This window comes from Podarcis liolepis (genome assembly GCF_965112155.1).
Source record: "Podarcis liolepis genome assembly, chromosome: 7".
Classification (NCBI taxonomy): domain Eukaryota; kingdom Metazoa; phylum Chordata; class Lepidosauria; order Squamata; family Lacertidae; genus Podarcis; species Podarcis liolepis.
The window spans coordinates 27810102-27834542 of record NC_139561.1 but is presented as its reverse complement, the minus strand read 5'-3'; the positions used below and the strand labels follow the sequence as shown (position 1 = coordinate 27834542).

Sequence of the window (24441 nt, the reverse complement as noted above, 5' to 3'; positions counted from 1 at the left end):
GTAAACTGCCCTGTGATCCTTGGATTAGGGGGGCGGTTATAATCTTCATTATATACCTTTAGGAGCCAGGCAAAAAAGTTCCTTTTAACCAGGAACTTTGGTTGATTTGATTGGCATCCTATGCCCTTTGAAAATGTGGTGGCTTTTGAGGGGTGGGATATTGGGGTTTATTGTTTTTATTTTATTATATAGTTTGTGGTTTTATATTTTGATTTTGTTCTGTGAACCACCCTGAGACCTGCAGGTATAAGGTGGGTTGTGTGTATATTATTATTATTATTATTATTATTATTTAAAATAAATAAATAAAGTTGAATAGTAATAATATATAATGATTATTTAATTATTTTATTTATTTAAATTATGACTATTAAGTATATTATACATTTTTATTAATTACATTATATATATTATAATTATTAATTGAACTAAATAAAAATAGTTCAATAGTAATAATATATAATTATTTAACTACTTACTATTTATTTAAATTAGTGTTTATTATTATACATTCTTATTAATAATTGTTATTATTAATGGATGAGATCAAACCACATAACAGCAGGAAGATTAAAGCCGCACGTTTTGATTTCAAAATAATAAAAGCAATAGTAAAGATACTGTACTCGAAATATACCGATGTGGAACGCAGGCTGCACTCTGCACATGCCCGAGGGCAGGCTTGCCCGCTTTCCTTTCCACCACGGCCTAAGAATAAACAGGCCCTCCCGGTCGCGCCGCAGCCCCGCCTCTGCGGCGTCACAGTCCTGGCCGCAGCAGCAACAACAACAACAACAAGAACCGCGAGGACGAGGCCAAGGGCAGCGGCGGCAGCCCCGGTCCGGGCGTCTTGGGCAGCGGGGCGGAGATGGCGCTTCGGCAGGCGCTGGGAAGGGGCGCGCGGCTGGGCCGGGGCCTGCTGTGGCGCTGGCTCGGGGGAGCGCCTCCCCCTCCTGCGCCGCCCAAGCCGGCCGCCTTTCTCGCCCGCCGCCCGCAGCAGCCGCCGCCGGCCCGCCCGGGCTTCCTGCGCGAGGCCGCGGCCCGGCTGGGCCTGACCGGCGGGCCTCCGTCGCCGGGCCTGCTGCTGTTCCGGCAAATGGCGCCGCGGGTCCCCCTCGGGCCCCGCCGCCTCGGGCTGGCCTTCGGCCTCGGGCTGGCGCTTCTGGAGCCGGCGCTGGCCGAGCAGAGGCAGGCGAGCGAGGCCTGTAAGGGCATCCAGGTAAGCGGGCTAGGCCTCGTTACCATGGCAACGGGGGGCGGCCTTCAGCATAGATTTGGGACGTTTATATTTCCATACCAACCCCGTCCCACACTTCCTTCCACAGAGTTTAAGGTGGTTGTTTGATTGGAAGTCGCTTTGGGCAAGAGAAAGCGACTAACAAATTTAGTAAATAATAATAATCATAATCATCATAATCATCATAATCATAATTGATTGCATTTATACGCCCCTCTTTTTCTCCAAGAAGCTGAAGGTGCCATACATGGTCCTCGCCATCTCTTCTTTTAATCCCAACAACCACCTTGTGGTGGGGTAGGTTAGGTTGAGAGGCAGTGTCTCCCCCATTGGGGTTTGCGGCTTGAAAAGGAATTTGAACCCATGCCTCCCAGATCCTTAGTCGGACAGTAATCTCAGAGGGGTTTTTTTTGGGGGGGGGGCACAACTTCTAGTGTTTCTCTGTCGCTTTCTCCACACTGTGCATAATTTTATAAACTTCTATCATGTGTCTCCTCTTACCCGCCTTTTCTCTAAGTAGAAAAGTAGCTGCAATATTTCCTCATAGGGGAGAGACTCCATCCTTTTGGTTGCCCTTTTCTGAACTGTTTCCAACTCTTACCTTTTTAAAGGTAGTGCAACTAGAACTGTGGGACGCGGGTGGTGCTGTGGGTTAAACCACAGAGCCTAGGACTTGCCGATCTGAAGGTCGGCGGTTCGAATCCCCACAACAGGGTGAGCTCCCGTTGCTCGGTCCCTGCTCCTGCCAACCTAGCAGTTCGAAAGCACCCCTAAGTGCAAGTAGATAAATAGGTACCGCTCCGGCGGGAAGGTAAACGGTGTTTCCGTGAGCTGCTCTGGTTGGCCAGAAACGGCTTAGTCATGCTGGTCACATGACCCGGAAGCTGTACCCGGGCTCCCTCGGCCAATAAAGCGAGATGAGCGCCGCAACCCCAGAGTCGGTCACGACTGGACCTAATGGTCAGGGGTCCCTTTACCTTTACTAGCTAGAACTGTACACAGTATTCGAAATGCGGTGACACTGTCTCACCTCTCCTTCTGCAGGAGCTGTCTGGAGCCGACTGAAAAGCACTGTTATCATAAGCATAATATTCTGATTTGCATTTTCTCTTTTGTTGTTGTTGTTTTCCCCCATCCAGACAATATTTATCCAGAGGAACAAACCTCAGAAAGAGCCCCTGGGCTTATTCCGCCAGCAAGGCTTCAAACTGGAAGAATATTCCATTGGACGATCTATTGGCAAAGGCTGCAGCGCAGCTGTGTATGAAGCAACAACCCCTTTTGCCATGCCTCACAAAGCAAGTTCGGAGCCAGAAGCTGATCATTTTGATCATTGCAATGGTTCAGATGCCCAGACTGGAGGGGGAAAGCTTTGCCAAGTTGGTTGTTGGAGAACTGGCTTCCCGCTGGCTATCAAGATGATGTGGAACATTTCGGTGAGGATCCTGTGTTTGGTTTGCTCCTCAGGTGTTGAAGGAAAGTGCATTGAAACCTCAGTCCAGTGGAGCAGTAATTGATGTTAATCTAAAATATGTCCTGCAAGAGCCAGCAGTTGCTACCATGGTGTCAATTATTTCTTCTGAAAAGTGCGATAGGTTTCTGGGGAGAAGAAAAACATAATGAATAGCTTGATTGGGAACAAAACAACAGTTCTGCCTGAATAATGCAGCTCTCACAGTGATCACAAGCAGCATCAGAAAATACAGTGTGTGGTAGTGGTGGAAATAGAGTGCTTCTTTTTCCTGTAGTGTTGGCTTTTAAAGAAATCCTTTAAAACCTTTGAGGAACATAATGCCAAACCACAGTGGCCAGTCCTTACTCTGCCTGTGCACTCCCTCTTCTATCGCTTCACCATACTTGTTCAGATTCCCTCCCTTCGTTCCGTATTCTTGGCAAAACATACTTTGCCGTGTTGCCTAAACCATGCAAAGTTTAGATAACCCAGCAAACAATGGTTTGACTTGAACTGGGGGAATTGCTGTCTTAAGGCTTTCTACATCAGGGTTCAGTAAATATGACTCTTAGAAGACATCTGAAAGCAGCCCTGTACAGGGAAGCTTTTAATATTTGAGGTTTTATAGTGTTGTTAATATTTTGTTGGGAGCTACCCAGAGTGGCTGGGGAAACCCAGTCAGATGGGCAGAGTATAAATGGTAAAATTAAATTAAAATACGTGATAAGGGCAGTGGGCATAAGCATTCTAGCTCCAGTCCACCTGATGCCATTTCAGTCATTGTTCTTCAGTTCCAAAATGACTGAAAGGCTCTTTCCTGTGACCTCCCCTGTAGTAAGTAAGTAGATATTCCCCATGCACAAGGGATTGTGTGAACCTGAGACTCATTCATGTTGTACCAGAAACCACAGTTTGGCATTACTCCTGGACCATCCCACTGAATGGGAATCGGCCAGCAGATTAACAGAAAATAAAAACAAATTAGAAACACGGTGTCAAATACGATGCAGAAACAAACTTCAGTAAAATTCAACAACTGGGGTACAAGTAGATGGGGACTAGCCCATAAAGATAGGCAGGTGGGTTATAATTTCTTTCCCCTGCCCACAATGTAGTTTAAAAAGTAACAGTGTTTGAGAGATATTCTTGCAGGTAATGGGAACTGGAAATGCAGGTGTATTGAATTAAAATCTGCACAATTGTGTTCTGTTCACGTCTTATCCCACCAATGTGTCCCTGGTGAGTTTATAACTTGTGTGAGTTCTGGGCCTCATTAAAAGCCCTCCTACAATTAATTTGAAAAGAAGCCTCCTAACAGCTCCCTTTCCAGCCATTATTTTCTATCCTCTCTTCATTATTGTTATTACTGGGTTTCCTCATAGGACTGTTTTGAGGATTGCAGAGATAATACATGTGACTCAAAGCCAAATATAAATATCATTTTTGCCATTATTGGAACCCCCTTCTTTTTAAAAAGCTGTTTTATGCTTCAAGATATTTACCATATCTTGCTAAGGGATTTATTTATTTATTTTGGAGAAAGGAGGGTGTTTGGGACCTTGCATATTTTGTAGTCCTATCTCCAGATTTCCCCACGTCCCTTCTTTTTATGATACACTGCATCAAAATGGGGATGGGTGGTGCAGAAATCGAATTCAGTACTTAATTCGTTCCGGAGGGCCATTCTTAACCTGAAATTGTTCTTAACCTGAAGCACCGCTTTAGCTAATGGGGCCTGCCACTGCCGCCGCGCCGCCGGAGCACGATTTCTGTTCTCATCCTGAAGCAAAGTTCTTAACCTGAGGTACTATATCTGGGTTAGCGGAGTCTGTAACCTGAAGTGTATGTAACCTGAAGCGTCTTTAACCTGAGGTACCACTGTATTTAGATGAGGCAGCCTTCATTTGAACACGAGGAAAATGAATCATGTTTGGACTCTTGCAGGCTGGTTCTTCAAGCGAAGGCATCCTCAACTCCATGTCACAGGAGCTTGTTCCAGCCAGCGGTTCGGCCTTATCTGGAGAATTTGGTGCGATCACTCCTCCCAGGTATAATTTGTTAATTTTGATGATATAGGAGAGGGAGCTGAGGCTGATGGGAGCTGTAATCCAACACATCTCATGGGCATCAGTTTGGGGAAGGCTGTTTTAAGTACATGCAACTTAATTAAGATTGTAAGCTGCTCAGGGTTCAGACCTATTCTTTATTAACATTCACAGTAATAATGCACAACAGTAACAGTCCTACTATCCCTATCCTTGACTCATTGTGTCCTTTCTTCTGTTGCTTTCCTCATTGTCTGTTTTATTTCATAAGCTCCTAGCAGCCAGAGACCTGTCTAGGTTGCCTTGGTAAATTGGAAAGGCAGCACAAACTCTTATGGTACCTTAGAAATAATAACAACAAAGTTTTGTGACACCTTAAAAACTAGCAAATTTATTATGGCATAAGCTTTTGTGAACTAGAGTCTACTTGTTATTGTGGTTGGGGATGGAATTGTAAGTTCAGAGGGAAATGAGGTGCAAAAAAACAGCAGACAGTGACAATTCATTTAGATCTCAGAATGCATGCAAAATAAGCAGAGCTTTAGTCTTTGAGTCTGAATTGAGACAGTAGTTTCCTTTCACAGTACAGATGATAATTAACTCAACATTACCAAGTAGATTTCTTTGTCACCTCTCACTCATATTGTAAAGCGGTCACTGTGCTTATTTTGAATACATTCTAACTCTGAGTTGGCACCCTCATGCTTCCAGCATTTCATTTCCTTCTGAGCTTATTGCTTACAGTTCACTCTCCTTTGTGTTCCTGCAACTGTTAATGGATCTAACAAAGCAGATTCAAGTCCACAAAAGCTTATATGCCATAATTTTAGTGTTTTAAGGTGCCACAGACTCTTAATCTTCATTGCAGCAAAAACAATAACATTGCTACCCTTGTGGAAATAATAGCAGTTGTTATGCAACAGTTAAAACATATTGTTTGTAGTTATAAATGGCACTTTCGCCCAGGAGCAAAGTTCCAAAGCTGGTCAGGCAGCCCATGGGTCGTTTTCCCAGTATATGGTTGAAACTAGTCAGAGCTACAATGATGTTAAACAAAGATCAAGGCACAGCCCCCAATAGCTCAGCCATTCTTTGGCTATAATAGGACAATTAATACATTTTTATAGAGAACGGAGCAATCAGTGACAAATTATACCTGACCATGGAAGAGCTGGGTTCAATGCAGCCTCTACCCTGGCCCAGAAAACATAATGGCCTACTCTGCTGGGCTGTGAGAAAACACACCACAAAGAGATTGCAAATTCATTTTGCTAATCAAATCTGCAATAGCAATGATAAGCGGTTGTAAGTGGTAACAAACTGTCTTGAAATAGGCAACTTGTCTTCGGGAAGAAGAGGCTGAAACCTCATCCAAATATAGTCCAGGTGCTTCGAGCATTCACATCACACGTCCCACTGCTTCCTGGTGCAACGGTGGACTATCCAGATGTTCTGCCCTCCACACTGAATCCCTCTGGAATAGGGCACAGCCGCACACTCTTCCTAGTGATGAAAAAGTAAGTTGGGAGAGAGCAGGGTGGTCAATGGATTGTATGGCTGCAAAGTGCATGTGGCTTCTAACCTTTATGGTTTGGGACAAAAGTTGATCCTCTGCTCCCAACAACAGTGATCGAGTGGCAAATGTGGTTTCCGAGCTCTCATCATCCCTGAGCATTGGCTGGGGCAAATGTGAGTTGGAGTCCAACAGCTGTTGGGCTACAGGATGGGGAAGGCTGGTATAGCTAAATGATTAGTTAAGATGCAAGGCTGCAAGATGAAAGGTAAGGAAGAGATTCCACTTCCACTATCACCCCAATACACTGGAGCTTTCTGCGGTTAATGCCTTCATCATTTTTAACCCACGAGAACTAGAAACTTGATTTTTTGAAAGAAAGAAAGAAAGAAAGAAAGCAGAATTAGCTCCACATCATGTCAAGTTCCATCAAGGATGAGGCCATGGTGCGGTTTGGAGGAAGCTGGCCAGACAGTAAGCTGTAGCTGAAGCAGGGAGATGGGTCAAGAAGCAGAAAGCAAGGGTAGTCAGAAACAGGTCCTAGGAAAGAGACAGTGTGCTCTGAAGAGTGCAGGGTGCTAATTGCTCTGAGCCATAATTTTCAGGAGTCATTTCAACAGTCTCTCTCTCTCTCTCTCTCTCTCTCTCTCTCTCTCTCTCTCTCTCTGTGTGTGTGAGAGAGAGAGAGAGAGAGAGAGAGAGAATGAGAATATTGGAGAAGGAAACAGCCCACACCTTTTAGCTAGTGAAGGTTGACTTAAATTTCTGGTGATGTGGTGCATTTATTTCAAATACCCCATAGCAAAGGCACCTTCCCGTGCTTTTTCAAGCTTTCTGCTGCTGTTGATGAGCAGCATCATGCCAGGGCCCTCTCCCATTCCATGGTGACATTGTAAGGGAAAGTGGGCCCAGGAATTACTCAGGTCCTGCTTGCAGGCTTCCCATGGGTGCCTGGACTAGATGGGTCTTTGGCCTGATCCAACAGGGCTCCTCATGTTGCCCTATACCACCAAAGCAAGCAAGGAAGGAGTTGGATGGGAGATGTCTGTGCTATCTAGGACTTCAAAAAACAAGCTCATTCCCACATGAAAATGATGTTTACTTCACTGCACCCCCAAGGATGAAGAGAAAGCAATGTTACCATTTTCAGGCAGATTTAGGTGTTGCTTCTGGAACCCCACTAATGAGCTGCCACTTCTTTGCTTGCTCCATCCAGCTACCCATGTACGCTCCGCCAGTATCTCTGCGACAGAAGCCCAGCTGCCCACCTGGGCACCATGATGATCCTGCAGCTACTGGAAGGGGTGGACCACCTCGTTCGACACGGAGTGGCTCACAGGGATTTGAAGTCTGACAACATCCTCGTTGAGTTTGACGCCGGTACGTAGCGCAGCTGCAAAACCTGTGCGTGTATCTGGTCAGGGAGAAGTGATGAGCAGGATCATTGTGCTTGGAATGGAGAAAACAGGTAGAGATCTTAAAAATGCTAGAGGAGTGGTAGAAAACCCTGGCATCAGGCTGCTCATCATCACATATCACCAACAAAAAGCACTTCGGATGGGGCAAACCCAGCTTCGAATCGCTGCTGGGGCACACACCTAGGCTACCTCACAGGGTTGGTGTGATGATTAAATCATGCAGAGAACTTGTTTGGAATGTCACATTACAAATGTCATAAACAATAATTGCAGGTGCCCTCTTGGAAGGGACACTCCCCATTATATGTCACACAGGATGTTCCAAGTAGTCTCGGTGCTTAGAAGATGCATCTTTCTTGCACTTAGGTTATAGGCAATCCAGGAAGCTGCCTTTGCCTGAGTCAGACCATGTTTTGGGTCTATTGAGTAGAGCCAGTGTTGACTGGCGGTGGTTCTCTCGGGTCTCTGTCCGAGAGAGGTTTGTAAATGGAGATGCCAAAGATTGAACTAAAGACCTTTGACATGTGAAGCAAGTGCTCTGCCAGTCAGCAATGGCTGCTCCTAATGAGCCTAGGAAGCTGGCTTATAACGAGTCTTTCCCTTGCTCCATCTAGCTCTATATTGGCTGCACTGGCTGCCAGCAGCTCTTCAGCATTTCCAACTGGGGTCTCTCCCCAGAGATGCTGGGGATTGAACCTAGGACTTTTATGTATGTTTGCAGAGCATCTGCTCTACAACTGAGCTAATACTTCAGTAACAAATGGGGAAAATGGAGCCCATTCTCTGTCCACTGAGGATCTTAAGCTGTCTCAGGCAGAAATGCACTAGGCTAGAGGAACGGATTCTTCCAGCCTTAAAATTAAATGTAGGCAAAGTGGTGATAGGAACACCCAAAATGGCCTGACCATATTGGCTGCCCTCCAGCCCCGCAGTTGCAAATTGGTCGATGGGTTTTCTCCAACTCCCTGATTTTGGACATCTGTGGTTTGCCTGGCTGCACAGCAGCAATTTCTGAAGTCCCAAAGTACAAATAGGCTAATAACTCAGTGCTTCGGGATCGTTAAGCAGTAGGTAATCCCAGGGCAAATTCACGCTCTGCTACAGCCCAGAGCGCTTTTGGCCCACTGTCAGTTTCTGGCGTTGGATATGTTAATTACTCTCAGCCTGATTGAGACTCAAGTGGGCAGGAGACAAGTAAGGGCAAGCAGAGCAGAGTAATTAACGTCCGCAGTAGAAGTACATGCTCTGTTCCCTCTGAGAAATGCTTTGTAGCACGACGTTGAGGCAGAAACTGCAGGGGAAAGATTTGGTCTTGAACGAAGGACGCAGCTAAAGGTGGCGCCAGAAATCCGTTCTTTTGCATCTCCTGATGCAGAGTGTGTGCTTACTTGGTGAAGGGTGGTGGTGAATTAGGTTGGGAGCGTAGCACTTGTTTGGTGGGGTTAACGCTCCCCACCTCAACCTTTGCCATTAAAAACCTTCATTATTTTTCAGTTTCTGAAAATACATCCTTTATCCCTACCCCCAAGAAACATTCCATGCATATGCAACTATCGCAGTCAAATATTATGTAGGTTTGTATAACAGTTTAGAGTTGATTATAACAGATAAGTGTCTTATGACCCCTTCCCAAACACTGCTATCAGAGAAATCATTCCAGATTGAGATCCTCCCCACCCACATGGGCCACATTTGGCAGGTGGATGGATGGGGTTGCCCACCTGTCTATAATCTGATGCCACAGTAATTTCAGGTGGCCCATATTTGCATAGCGCTGTGCCCGGAAACCCCAGTCAGCTGCCAGCAAAGCACTGTGTTTGTAGTGCTGCTGATCAAACAAGCCGTGTCTTAACCTGCTCCACATGTGGTGTCATATATGCCCCTTGAAGGAACCTTCCCGGGGCGGGGGCGGGTTTACAGCGCTAGAGACTTGCTTCTGCTGTCCATTCTGAGTGCTAAGCTGGGCTGCTGTGTGTCTGTTCAGAATGTAACACTGTTCCCTTGCCGTCATTTGCAGCTGGGTGTCCAGGGCTGGTCATCTCAGATTTTGGCTGCTGTTTGGCCGACAAAACAATTGGCTTGAAACTTCCTTTTACCAGCTGGTATGTGGATCGCGGGGGCAATGGCTGCCTCATGGCGCCAGAGGTAATTCTCTCTCTCTCTCTCTTTCTTTCCCTTGGTATAATAGCGTTTGTGTTTTGTAACTTTAGTCGCTACCTTCCACACATTCATGTACCTGCGGTTTATTTTATGACTGTATTTGTTTGACAGTGATCTATAATTGTATATGGGCTACGTATATAGCCACCAGATCCCATTTGATAACCTTATCCTTTGCAGAATCTTGTATAACCTTTCTTTTTGAAAATTTATTTGTATTTTTTTTTTAAGAACTACTCCAAATTAGATGTGCCTTTGCACTACACGTGCACATTTTTAAAATGCAGTTAGCTTCTGGGTTGGGCCGATAATTAATGCAATCAAAGCGGGCATTGAGAAGCAATGTTATCCCTTCTGCCGCTGCTGTGCCAGAAGTGGCATTTTACCAAAAAGTATATGCCAGCTTCAAATTCTCTCCTCCATGCCTCTCCTGATCCCATTAATTATCAGCCGCTCCTCCAAACAACAGCAAGCGATTTGCATTTAAAGAAACCTGCTTGGAGGCATTTAAAGTTTTGGCTGGCCTTGACTGAAGGTTTGTTTTCCGTACCTGTTTCCTGACAGGTGGTCACTGCTACCCCCGGCCCCGGGGTTGTGATAGACTACAGCAAAGCAGATACATGGGCGGTTGGGGCAATGGCATATGAGATCCTTGGTGCCCATAACCCCTTCTACGGCAAAGGGGGAGCTGCTCTGGAAAGCAGGAGCTATCAAGATAAGGATCTGCCACCCTTGCCAGAAACTGTACCCCTGGAAGTGAGGAAGCTGGTTGGATTGCTGCTTCGGAGGGATCCGGCCAAGGTGAGAGTTGCTCTCTTCTTTTCACAAGGGCTTCCACACCTCCCCACATCTTGCTTAGCAATGGCCATACAAGCCCAGAAGCCAGTATCCTGCAAAAGACCCTCTGACTGAGACCAGAGGGCTGGGCTTCACCTGCCACCGTAGTACAGTCTAGGCAGATGGCTTTCATTGGACCAGCTGTGGCTGATACAATAACAGAGAATATGGCACTCTCAAGAATCTTTGTCAGGAAGAATGGGTAGCTGGCATGGTCTTATAAGTAAATACGTATATGCTCCAATTTCATTAAACATATCAAAGTGGTGTATGACAATAAATGGCTGGGGGGGGGCAGACAGAAATAAATAAATATATATATACCCCTCTCTCTCTCTCTCTCTCTCTCTCTCTCTCACACACACACACACACACACACACACACACCAGAATCACAGATCACCACCTAAGAGTAGAAAAGATGTAGAAAAGGCAGCATAGAAGGTTTTCAGCAAATGTCCAAAAGTTAACACTGAGAACACCCACTGAGTCTCTTTTGGAAGAACATCGTACAAGACTGGGCCTAGGACACCGAAGGCTTGATTTAGTAATGGTATCAATGAGTGCAAAGCTGACTATACAAACCTTTCCCAAATCTTCTGAATTGTACACTTTTTAATTTTATTTTAAACAACTGGAAACTTAGGAAGCTGCCTGAGGCCAGGTCAGACTGTTTGTCTAGCTAGCCCAGCATGGCGTGTGTTCACACATCCTGATAAGCCAGGATTTGCTGGTTTACCATGGTTGATTGGGCTCAACGGCGTACACTAGTACCTTGTCTGTGTTTGAGTGCTTTCTACAATTCTCCCCCTTCTCCCAGAGAATGTACCTCATTCCAGTGGGGAAGTCTGCAAACAGAAACCAGAGAAAGGCACACCAGAGGTGCTCGCCTGAAAGCAAACTCCGCCATTCCTTTGACTTTCCCCACCTCCTTTCCTATTTCAGAGGCTCTCTGCACGCGTTGCAGCCAACGTCCTCCACCTGAGTCTCTGGGGTGGTGATACTCTCAGCCTGGAGGACCTGAGACCCGCCAAGATGGTTGGCTGGCTTCTTCACCAATCACTCGCCACCTTATTGACAGATCGCTTTGGAGATGGGAGCAAAGTCGAAACAACGCTGAAGAGGTGCTTTCTGGCAAACCTGGAGTATGAAGATCTCTTTGAGGCAGCCGCCCTGCTCCACTCTTGGAGGAACATAGTGTCGTGATGGGCTCAGATCTGCTCACAGCTGTTGTTGACATTTCCTCTGATGTTCCACTAAAAGCATTTAAACTGGCTAAGCTACCTCTTCCTTGCAGGCCGAAAAAAAATACCGTAGGTAAGAAGCACTTTCGAGGGATTGGAGTGTTCTCATTGCAAAGGTAGATTGGGTTTGGTTCTGCTGAAAACACCCCCCAAACAAACCTGATGTGGTCATTGCATTTGGCCAGCAAAGAAATTCAGGTTGATTGTGTTGCTTTGAAAACAGAGTAACTGGCTGCAATAGTTCCTTTTCAAGAATTGGGTCTCTGCTTCAAACATCTTAAGAGTCTCTGTTGAGAGGGGAGGTAGCATTGATGCAAAATAGATTTCCTCAACTTAGTGCCCTCCAGATGTTTCAAAGGGGGATGATGGAAGTTGTAGTTTAAAACATCCAAAGGCTGATACAAAATGTGTGCTTTTTCTCTCTCTCAAAGCTGTTAATTTTTTGCCATTTAAAAAAGGTGATGAAACTACATTCTTTCCCCCTCTGCTTAGATATCTGAGAGTGGTTTCATGCCAGTATTTTTCCTGGGGTGTGTCCATGGAGAATCGGGTGCCCTTGGATTTACGAGTTCAGTTGCCTCCATCTCTACTTTACCAAGGAAAACATCAGACAGAAGGAGGTGGGACTGGGTCTGAAATAGTTTCTCCCGCCCCATTTGACTGGAGTATTGCCCAGACAGCTCCTTGTTCATGCAGAGCCTTAGGAAAATGGGGAAGAGATTTTATTTCTCTTATTTCATAAAATAACTTGCACACAGCCCCTTGGTCCTCTTGTTGCATGCCAGGCTTTCACCCTCCAGATGTCTCCCATTGGCCCTAGTAGCCAGCAGGACCAGGAAGGGTTAGGAATGATAATAGTTGCTGCCTGGTAGTTGCTGGGGGAGCCTTCTGGAGGAGCGTTACCATGACACTGCTTCAACTGGTGGTAGGGAGGAAAGCAGCCCACTCCCAGCATCAAGGAATTCTTACCCGTCTTTGGATTCTTTTGTATGTGACCTATCCAAATATCTGTTCCCCTGACAGAAAAAGTGATACATCACTTCTGGAGTTGGAGTTCCTTCCTATGGAAATGAAGAATGCAGGATTGGGAGCAGGGAAATAGAGAGTGGGGTAAAGGAAAAAGCCCCCCCCCTCTGTCCTGTGAGCCTAGCAGGGGCCTTAGGAGGGGATGGCTCCTCTACCAGTTCCATGCACCCCAGCTGAAACAAAACCTCTATAGAATTGCTCTGTTGATCTTTCTTACTTAGTCCTTCTAGACTTCCCCAGGCAAAATGCATGTTAATTGTTCAATTGTTAATTAATCCGTGAATGAGCACAACAAGGAAAGTAAGGAAACTATTCTAGAGCCAAAAAGATAAATACGTTTAATCTAAACAGGGCACCAATAAAATCTTGCAAGGGTCCTTAAACAAAGAGACACAGTTACTTGAACTGTAATGAGCACAAAGCAAACTCATTTAGATAAGACACCTGCTGGAAAGAACAGCTGTATGTTTTGTGAATGCAGAGCTGAAGGGAAGCACATACCGGTCCCTGCCTAAGAGCCACTGGTGGCATGGATTTTGGGTTTGAGTATATATGTTGGTGTATATTATAGTCTATTGTAAATCAATTTGGGATTGAAAGGCAGGATGTAATCTTCTAAATAATGGCTCACCTTTGCCCGCCGCCGCCCCCAAGGATGTTGGAGGCTGCAACATTTGGCCAGTGATCAGGGGGTGTTGGGAGCTGCAGTCCAGCAACAGCTGGGGGCCGAGAGATGCCTAATCTTTGTTATAGATAAGTGGGGGTGGGGAGTCTGTGTGAAGGACAAGAATGTGATAGGGAAGCAAAGTGAAAGGAGGACTTTGAATCAGGAGGAGAAAGCACCTTCCATTTGGACTGGAGTACTTCCATATATTTTGTTGCTAATTGGGGTAGGAGCAGTGAAGGGTCATTTGCATTTAAGACATCCAAATATTCCAAGTTTGATTCTTTTCTTTAAATTAAAAAAGAGAAGCATCACACCACTTTGATGATCCAGCTGGCAACAAAAAATTCTGTCCTTGCTTTGCCATCCCAATCACTTGCCTATCAAGGATTCCACATGTTTGCCTGCATGGAATTCCTGATCATTCATAGCGACCAGGCCAAGCAGTTTAAAGGATGCTTTAGTGGCACAGGACTTCTATATATATATTTCAATACTAGAAAGGAAGTTGATGGAATCCCAGACCACTCCATGCACTTGATTTCTAGAAACCAACTATCACAGTGATCTGTCACATATACTTTTGGAGACTATTTTAAGACTTAAAAACGGCGGTGGGGGGGGGGTTGGTTCACATGACATCTGCAACTATAAAACAATTCCCATGCATTTTGCAAACCCCAGCTGGAGGGTGCAAGAGTCCCTGGATTATTCCCTCTTTATATGAACAACAAGAGGAGAGGTGAAAGGGCTGGGGTGGGGGAGAGAAGTATCTACCTAAGCTTTGGCATCACAGTAGGCTAACTGAGCCACCTCTCATTTGGCAGAATGAATAAATGTTGATGTTCTACGGAATCACTTTGGGGTGTTAATAGTTAGCCTGTGTTGAGCATTCTTAATTACTTTAGTTAGACTTGGTAGCTGTTGAAGTGTTTGTTGCTAGTTGGGAGAGTGAATTAGGTTACCTATTGGTGAAATAAAGTGTGTGTTACTTAAACACTAAAAGAGTATTTGGACATTCTGTTTTTTGTTCTGCACCAGGGACCGAATACCATTGTGGCACTAAGGGAGGGCAGATTCCAGGGAGTCTGGTACAGGCATCCCCATTCTGAACAGCCATACTAAAGGAGTGAGGGTCTCAAAAAGCTTGGATGGATTCTTTCAGATACTAATTGCACACCTGTGTACATTCCACAACAAAGCTGCACATCATATATTTTAATCCTTTGTAGCAAAACTCAGCCTTCCGAGAATCTCAGCTTTTGTTTTAAAACAAGTCAAGTCCTAAAGGCCATTTCTCACTTAGACATGCAGACATTCCTTTGTCTACATGATTAAAAGGTGCAAGAGAGCACCCCTTCTCTCTCTTTCCCTACTGAACGATTTGTTAAGGTTTTAAGGGTCGAAACCCAGAACTGCCTGGCAGCAGAATGCTTAAAAGGGCAGGAGCAGGAGATTTTGGGTTCTGTGCCAATGTCTTCCACCTCCCATCATTCCCATCACCTGCTATCTGACCCTTTTGCATGTTGTCCGCTGCCAGTTCGAAGCCAGTTCGAAGCGTGAATCCCTCTTAACAAGGGACGGTTCAGCGTCAAGTCAGGGTTGGAAAGCTGCAGGCAGGATGGGGGCCAGTGGGTGTGATTGCCCTATGTGGACCACTTCGTTTGCCTCCCTTAAAAATAGGTATAAAGGGCTTTCTGATCTATGGCCTAACAGCTTCTCTCTAAAGAACAAGGGATTGGTTTTTTGGAGCAGGAGAGAATTGGCTAGAAAGAAATAAAAGATCAGTAGAAGCTGGCATAACCTCACCTTCCTCTTAAAAAAGGTGGTTGTGTTGCTGAAGTTAAACAGCTCTTAAGCAACTAAGGCTTTCTGGTGGAAATAAGTCACCAACTCTAAAACACACATACTGGGCATGGTAAAAATCACTGTCTCTCCTCTCCACCCTGGAAAAAAAAATCTTGAAATCCCAGCTGGAAATGAGACAGTGCCACCTAGTGAGAAAAAAGTCTCACTGACTGCAGAGGCTTCTCAGGCTTCTGTTTCTCATTTGTGCCCTTTGAACCCGTCAAGGGAGGAGGCAGAGAGGCAGGCCCACTGGCTGTGCATGTTACGGGGGGAGTGTCTCTCCTGGAAATCTTTAAAGCTACCAGCTGTATCCTGTCTTGGGGGCTTCAGCATGGAAATCTTCTGTTCCTTGGGGCGCAAAGCCCTGTTGCAGGGGAAGGCATGTCAAACCAGACTTGCCCTTGGCAAGCAGGTGTCCTGCAGAACATTCCCGGCAAGCACATGTCGTGCTCAGCACCTCAGCAGCAACAGCAGGGCTAACCCAGGCTGGTCTGGCTCCCTGCCCAGAACTCCCTGCGGTTCCTTCTTTGAAAGTTTCTACACCGGGAGTTTTCTCCCTCGTCGCCTTCTCTCCGATGCCCGCTACAATGTGCCGCCCAGTGCGGAGTTCGTGGCCAGACCCGTGGGGGTCTGCTCCATGTTTAAGCTGCCCATCCGAAATTCAGCAGAGGGTCTGGACGTGGCTTTCGTGGGGGTCCCTCTTGACACGGGGACCTCCAACCGTCCTGGGGCCAGGTGAGTGGGTGTGCTTTGGGAAGGGAAGGGATTGAATGCTGCATCACAAACCTAGGCTCTGGTGGCAGCGGTGCTGTCAGGGTAGGACTTTGTGGGGCAGTCACCCAGGGTTCCCCCTAATCTGCAGAATGAGCAGAACTATCATACATTTTGACGCATTTGCATGACCATTGAAAGGGGCGAGGTTTCATAAGACCCATTAAAAACCAGAAATTACCTAACTGTGTCAACAATCAAAGTTCAAAGTCCAGGCCTGGCTGAGAGTCTTAGCAGTGAAATGAAACCACCCTGGGGCTGTTTCTCCAAAATTCTCCTTGGAGTTTGAACAACCTGGTCTCCGTGCTTTGGATACAAAAGTGATGTGATGCATTGGGAAATCTACTGTTATGTGTGGGTTTTTCTGAAAACAGGAAGACATTTGCACAGAGACTACACATACAGCAGTGTGTGTTAGGTGCCCAATGACGGGCCTCAAAAGTGAAATCGGGACTCAACTGTTAAAAGAGTTTGCGCCAGAGGTATTTTGAGCAGACCAAACCCCACCCTTCAATATCAAATTCTGATCCTCAAGCCTATTTGAAACTTATGCTTGAAATGGAATCAAACTGGCTTTCTTCTAATTTTCTTAGTGTTTTCCTAATGTAAAATCAGAATTACAACAAATCAACAACAAAACGAAGTTATAAAACATAAAATAGGAGCTGTACAGAGGTTGTATTTTCCTAATAAATGCAGAGTAGATAATGTAGAAAAATAAAAGGAGCAAAACACATGGTGAAAGCCAAATTATTCAGTTTGGTGGGGGGGGAGAGAATTTTGTTTATATAGATTGGACACATAAATAAAATCTCATCAAACAGCGCAGAAATGTTCCGGTTCTTCCTTACCCTTAGAAATTGTAATTTGTGAGCTATTATCTCTGCAGTTGCCAGAGTCAGTCCACATGCTTTTGTCCTACAATTAATCCTGTAGTGTCTTCCATTTCTGGGCCAAGTTAAGTTCCCACTGCAAGCAGGAAGAAGTTCCTTAGTTTGGAAAATCCTGCAAGTTCCTTAGTTTGGAAAATCCTGTTTGACATCCTGCAAGTTCAAAGGGGCAAGTTGCATGAATTGGCTCTCAACGGCAAGGACCATCTCCTGAAGTGGAGGCCTATGACAAGACAGGAGAAACCCAGCAAGCAGGATGCGCCCTTGGCGGATCTTCTGCCAGCCTCAGACCACGGGGAAGTCATATGTTCAACATTTCTCTGCAGCTGTGACAAATGAGGAACATTTTACACAGAGAAACAATGGTTCTTTGACCTGCATAGCTCAGGTGGTTAGCGTGTGGTGCTGAAAACGCCAAGGTTGCAGGTTCGAACCCCTCATATTCTTGTTTTGCAGGGGGTTGGACTTGGATGATCCTTAGCGTCCCTTCCAACTCTACAATTCTATTATTCTATATAATAGTGTGTTCCAGCATAGCTAAATTTCCCTTCAGCAAAAGGGATTATCTATGATTCTATATAACATATCCAAGTCTCCTGGGTATGATCTGAAATGTTTCCAGTCCACCTTGGGGTCCCTCTGACAATCACAGGCCATTTCAGCCCAGGGGAGAGATCCATCCCCTCAGCCTTTCCAACTGGACATGTGCTTTTAGATCAGTTTCCCAGCTGGTGTCTTGAATCCCTTTCAGCTGCCTTGGGATACCTCCACCTGCCCAGGCCTCATCCTGCAGCACCAATTTGCTTCGTTTCCCTCGGTGTGTGCCAAGAAAACTTAAGTGAGCTGGGAAAGGTCTCTTCCTCCCATTGCTGGCCTCGTCCATCTTTGGGATGTTCAAATGCTTGTGTCATTTGATCAGGAAATAAGGCAGAACAGCCAGAATCATTTCTCAGACATTCACAAAACTCATCCAGGCTCCAAGCTGAGTGTGGAGTGGGGCCTTTGGCAGTGCTAGGCTAAAAGGGGCCCCTCAGTGTGGCTTTTTCACAGGGGCACCATCACCTTGTCTTGTGAAGGAAGTGACCCAGAAGCCCAGTTCCAGGGCATCAAGGCTGCGAGCTTATCAGGGGCTTTAGGCAAGGGTGAGAGACCTGTTTCCCAGGCCTATCTGGTCTTCAGGACCCTCCCTGGCCACACACCTCACAAGCCTTGCTTTGCACCCTCCTTGAGTGTTTGGGCCCAGCTGAGATGTGTCCTTTCCCTCTGAGAAAACCCTCTGCCTTACCTGGATGTGGGTGGGTGTGGGTATTGTTACCAGAGAACTGGCCATTGTGTATACCATCCCCCCCCTCTAATTCTAAGCCACATGCTCAAATTTCTGTTGTAGACCGCCTCTTTCTGTGACATGTGTATGACATTTTTTCGGTGGTCTTTGGTTAAGGCACCAGGCAATTCCTAAAGTCTTTGCAAGTTCTTGTACACCCTTGTTTCTAGGTCCTCACCTCCTATGAAGCAGGGTAGGGGGACAGAATAATAAAGATCTGCCTTGCCTTCATGGGATCCTGCCTCAACTCACTCATCTCTGATCGATTAAAAACTTGGGGGACTCTGGGTCCCTTAAAAGGGGAGTTAGGCTGTTAAAGGCAACCCCCCTATTTTCTGGCACAGTGTGTGTGAAAAAACTAGGCTAGGTAAAAAGCACATTCATTGCCCCGCCTACATTTGTCTCTGGCCCCTCCCACCAGCAGTATGCGGCCCTCAGAAGGAATGCTAGGAAGTAATGCAGCTCTCAGGGAGAGCCCTACAGGGAGGCCGAGCACTACAAAACACAGATGTTGCTTTTTTCCACCTCAGGTTTGGTCCTCGCCACATCCGGGCCGAGTCGTCATTGGTGAGGTTCTTCAATCCAAGCACCGGGGCAGATCCGTACCATTCTCTTGTAGCAGCCGACATCGGCGATGTGAATGTCAACCTGTATAACCTGAAGGATAGCTGCCGGCAAATCCGAGAGGCCTTTCAAAAGATAGTGGCACAGGGCTGTGTGCCCCTCACGCTGGGTAAGGATGTTGCCAAGCAGCCTGGGGCTGCGATAGCGCTGATCGCAAAGAGGCAGCTAAATTGGGGGTGCTGTGGTGCCCCTGGGCAATCTCCTGGTCAGTAGTATTTCAGAAATCTAATCACCATGTGGCAAGGAGTCCCAAAGATCCCAAAGCCAAAAAAGAGATCAGAAACCCCCAAAAGTAGCACCTGCCACCTGAACCAGCTGTCTCATTCTGCCTAAAGAACTAGATCGTATCCTGGCGACACCAAGGACAGAGCTTCCCAAACACATGCAATCTTAATATATGTACCGGCTAGGTACCCCTGACCATTAGGTCCAGTTGTGGCCGACTTTGGGGTTGCGGCGCTCATCTCGCTTTATTGGCCGAGGGAGCTGGCATACAGTTTCCGGGTCACGTGGCCAGCATGACTAAGCCGCTTCTGGCGAACCAGAGCAGCACACGGAAACGCCGTTTACCTTCCCACCAGAGCGGTACCTATTTATCTACTTGCACTTTGACGTGCTTTCTAACTGCTAGGTTGGCAGGAGCAGGGACTGAGCAACAGGAGCTCACCCCGTTGCGGGGATTCGAACCGCTGACCTTCTGATCAGCAAGTCCTAGTAGTTAAAGTAACATTAGAGAATGTATAGAAAGAAGAGGGAGGGGGCTCAGTCTCACAATCAACCATATTATCTGTCCTTGCAGGTGGAGACCACACGATCACATATCCCATCTTGCAAGCCGTGGCAGAAAAGTGAGTCTAAATTGAGAAACGGCACCAACAGTGTCAGGCAGCTTCTGCCAACCCTGTGGGCAGAGGGTAGGGAGGGGCATAGGGTGTGCGTGTATAAACTAGCCTCCTATACAAAAGGTGTGATTTGCATCTGTTGCTCCGCCCGCCTTTGTCTCTGGCCCCGCCCATCACCAGCATGCAGCCCCCCGGCAGATGGGCATGTGGTCCTCAGGGTAGAAAAAAAGCTTTCCCGCCTTCCCTGTAGTGGTCAAGTCACGCCATCTTGCTCCCTTAGCATCTCTCCTTCCTTCTGCAGGCACGGCCCTGTGGGGCTGGTACATGTAGACGCCCACACGGACACCGGAGACAAAGCGTTGGGGGAGAAGATCTACCACGGGACGCCGTTCCGGCGCTGTGTGGACGAGGGACTCCTGGACTGCAAACGGGTTGTTCAGATTGGAATCAGGGGCTCCTCCTACACTCAGGACCCTTACAAGTATTGCCGAGACCAGGTAAGATGGCAGGAGCCAGCCAGCAGTAGATCACAGTGAACAAGTTGGGAATTAGCTCTTTATTAGCAAAACAGGATCTGCACAGGCCTAATGAGCACAGCAGCTCATCTCCAGTAGGTCTTGCCCCCATGAAGCAGTTGCCAAGACTAAAGGTCCCTGCCTCCCCCCCCAGCAGTTTATGTCTCCTCCTCTCCAGGGTTTTCCTCAAGCAATTAGAGACTGTGCCTGCATGCTCTCCTCTGCCCTTTTCATGCCGCTTCTGGTCCTGGGAGACCAGCAAGGAGGGGAGCTTGCTGTGGCCAGTGAGAGAGATGCCTGTGGCTCTACACAAGCCTGACCCATCTCTGCCTCTTGGCCTCTCCTGCTTCGGTTTCTGCCTCTTATTCTGGACTTCGCTCTGCCACAGATCTCCCTGTTCACTGAGTCCTGTTACCTCTTCAACTTCCAACACCTCTTCCCTGTCATCTTCCTCTTTTCCCTCTGACCACCTTCCCGTGTCCCATCACCAAACCCCGGGCTCTGAGCCGCCTCCTCTTAGTGGTCCCCCAGCTGGTTCCTCCCACCGTTCCTCTTCGTCTAACCAATCCATGACATCAGACCATGTCAAACTTCTAATATTATGCCCGCCCAATACAGCCATACCTTGGGTTGAAGTAGCTTTGGGTTAAGCATTTTCGGGTTCTGCTCCGCGGCGACCTGGAAGTAACGGAGCGTGTTACTTCCGGGTTTCGCCGCTTGCACATGCGCAGATGCTCAAAATGATGTCATGCACATGCACGGAAGCAGCAAATCGTGACCCGTGCATGTGCAGATGTGGGTTGCGTTCGCTTCAGGATGCGAACGGGGTCCGGAACGGATCCCATTCGCATCCAGAGGTACCACTGTACTACTCATGCCTAGCGTTACTCATTCGTTATTACGCACCTAAAAATAAACCCCGAATATATAGTGCTTATTTATAACCCACCTTTCCTCCAAAGAGCTTCAAGTGCTCACAGGCTTTCAGCTCCCCATTTGGCCTCGCGACAACCTTGCAAGGTAGGTAAAGCTGAGAAAGAGTGACCGGCTCAAGGTCACCCAGTGAGCTTCATGGCTGAGTAATGGTTTGAACCCTTGTCTCCCAAGTCTTAATCCAACACACTAACCCTTAACACACACTGGCTCTCTGTGTGAAATACAGTAAAAAAGAAAACCAGGCCTGCATACTCTGTGCATGCTGAAATATTTAAATTGCAGGCTACCCATATTCTGTACCCAGGAAGCCAGATTCTGCAACTTGGATAAATTGTGGGAGAACATGCACATTTTCTATCCTGCCTCCCGGATATCACTAGTCGCTAGACAATACAACCCCACCTTCAGGCATGGAGAGTCTCACTTGGATTCTCCCTTTCCGCTTTCTAAAGTTCACCAGGCATTGCTCACACACTTTTAAGCCTATCTCGAGAAGGACTAGAAACTTGATCATTCTAGGATTTTAAGGAAGCTGGTTTCTTCTGTATCAGTTCTCTGCATCTACACAGCCTTGTTTGCAGTCTTGAAAGGACAAGAAAATAAGGAGAGGCACCTTCCTCTGTTCCTTTTCATGGGAGAACACTTGTCAGGTGTCAGCTGTGGGGCCAGAGAGCAAATTTACACCTGCACAGCTGCAAAGTTAGATACCTTATTGGTATGATGACCCTGGGGTTCTCCATTCCAAAGCTTTCGCCGGTGTTTTAACAGGGTTTCCGGGTGGTGCTGGCAGAAGACTGTTGGATGAAGTCGCTAGTCCCTTTGATGGCAGAGGTGAGGAAGCAGATGGGAGACAAGCCCGTTTATATCAGTTTTGACATCGATGGAATAGACCCTGCCTATGCCCCTGGCACTGGGACACCTGAGATTGCCGGCCTGACTCCTTCGCAGGTAAAATAAGTGTGCAGAAACGCAAGCAGTACAGGTCTAAGCAAGACGTTTGCTGCGTTGCTTTGGCTTCTAGGGGGTCGAGCTTTGTCTGAAACAAAAGTGGGGAACTTGTGGCCCTCCAGATGTTGCTGGGCTGAAAATTCCCATCATCCCTGATCCTTGGCTGTGCTGCTTGGAGCTGAGTCCAGCGACATAGTCGGGCCTTAGTAACTGCAGACTTTGCTTTACCTTCTTCTGACTCGGAGGTTACCAGTTGCATCAGTCTGTTCAGTTGCAGGCGTTTGTGCCTATTTTTCAATCTGGTTGGATCCCAGATACGCAAAGACCTCCTTCTGTAGAAGGGGCGAGGAATCTTTTCCAGCAAAAGGGCCTCCCAGATAATCTTTTAGAGGCCATGTGCTGGTGGCAGACGACACCAGAGTCAGAAGGGGATGGAGCAAACAGCAAATATAAATCTTACCTTTGTAGGCAAGGAAGAGGCATTATCAAGGGTTAGCGGCATAGGCTAAACATTCCTGGAGTGTGCAAAACAGGGGTAGAGGGGTGTGGCCTGACTATAGGGGGTGTGGCATAGACTGAAGAGACTCCCGAGGGCCGGAGAGAAGAGTCTGAAGGGCCGCATTCAGCTCCTGGGCCAGACTACAAAATGCGTTTTCCCTCCACCCATTTAAGTCACTTAATTCTAGAGCCTCTCCCTGCCCTTGACCCACTTGCCTTCTCTTGATTTTCAAACAGGCTCTGGAGATTATTCGCGGCTGCCAAGGCCTGAATATCGTTGGGGGCGACCTTGTTGAAGTGGCGCCGATGTATGATGCTTCCGGTAAGTGGTATATCTTGGCATCTGCCGCTTTAGCGACAACCTGAATGGGGATACTTGACCCCCCCCCCAAAAAAAATGTAAGGATCCTGCTTGGGTCCTCTTGTCAAGAGCAATGTCTAAGCTCTGTGAAGACCCTCTCGCAGCACATCCAAGAAAGTAAGACACTACAAGCCCCATTTTATGGGCTGGAGAACTGAGGTTTAAGTGGGGGAAACACCACAGCAGCTCCCTTCTCTGGCTACCCTGAAGCATAGTCAGTCAGCCGATTTCTCTCTCCATATGGCAGCCAAGGGTTGGGAGAGGCAGCAAGTTCCTTAATTTGGCTTTCTGTTCCTTTTGCTTACACAGGTAACACAGCACTCCTGGGAGCAAATCTGCTCTTTGAAATGCTGTGCGCCCTCCCACAAGTCAAGAGGACATAAACCGTTCCAGGGAAGCTTCCAATTCACACTACGGGTGCTCGTGATGCACAAGGACCTCCCTGCAGACCTGCAAAGAATCAGAACGTTTCATTTTTAACTTTGCTGGATCTGTGCAACTCTCTGCCTGCTACCAGCACCCTTTCCTGACACCTACAGCAATAACCAGGACAGCTGAAAATGTGCAGGGTTGACACAATGGGAGATGGCTAACCAGCAAACGCAAGTTCTGGGAATCTTTGGTTTTGTGGGGAAATTAAGTTGCTAGTCCTCATTACTGCTGGAAGAAAAACCAAAAAATGAAGCACAGGACACAGCCGCCCAATACCTAAGAGCACCTGGCAATGTCAGCCAAGTCCCAGCCTTTCACCAAGAGCGTAGTAGTTTGCATAAAAGGCACATGCAAATAAATGAATGTATAAAGAGTGCCGGATGAGAACATATCCCTGGGAGCCTCAGAGCCAAGATGGGATAGCCAATGGGGTGTCCTCTGTATGTTTCTAAACTGCAGCTCCCAACATCCCTGATGGGAGTCCAACCACATCGCAAGGTCACCATGCTTCTCCTGCTCTGCTACATCAAAACAGAGGTCCATGTAATCCACAGTCCTCTCTCCTTTGGCAGCCATCCAGACACCTTCAGTGAGTCCACGAGCAGGGCGTGAAGGCAACAGCCTCCTCTGTTCTTTGTCCCAAAGTTAACTGGTATTCGCAGGTATACTGCCTTTGAACTTGGAGGCTCTATTTATACCTCTCCATCGTAATCTCCTGTTAAAGCCATCTGAGCGGCCACATCTTGTGTCTGTGAGTTCCACAAATTCAGTTCTACATTGTGTGAAGGGCAGGGGAGGGGGGCAGGGGAGGGTAGAGAGAAAGGGAAGAGAGAAAACCCCAGGAAGGTCTCCCAC

The 24441-nt window shown here is 47.0% G+C and overlaps 2 protein-coding genes across 2 annotated transcripts; both read left to right on the top strand.

The window, feature by feature from the left end:
* Nucleotides 1-677: 677 nt before the first annotated feature.
* PINK1 (PTEN induced kinase 1) lies at nucleotides 678-14602 on the top strand. The gene is made up of 8 exons (XM_083513063.1): nucleotides 678-1219; nucleotides 2377-2673; nucleotides 4635-4738; nucleotides 6070-6252; nucleotides 7465-7628; nucleotides 9684-9811; nucleotides 10391-10627; nucleotides 11609-14602. The coding sequence occupies exons 1-8, from the start codon at nucleotides 869-871 to the stop codon at nucleotides 11867-11869; spliced, it is 1725 nt and encodes a 574-aa protein (XP_083369189.1). The 5' UTR covers nucleotides 678-868; the 3' UTR covers nucleotides 11870-14602.
* Nucleotides 14603-15641: 1039 nt separating this feature from the next.
* Nucleotides 15642-23959, top strand: AGMAT (agmatinase (putative)). The gene is made up of 7 exons (XM_083513105.1): nucleotides 15642-16180; nucleotides 18961-19163; nucleotides 19854-19902; nucleotides 20198-20393; nucleotides 22116-22295; nucleotides 23031-23115; nucleotides 23464-23959. Exons 1-7 carry the CDS (start codon nucleotides 15705-15707, stop codon nucleotides 23535-23537), a joined length of 1263 nt encoding a protein of 420 aa, XP_083369231.1. The 5' UTR covers nucleotides 15642-15704; the 3' UTR covers nucleotides 23538-23959.
* The last annotated feature ends 482 nt before the right edge of the window (nucleotides 23960-24441 follow it).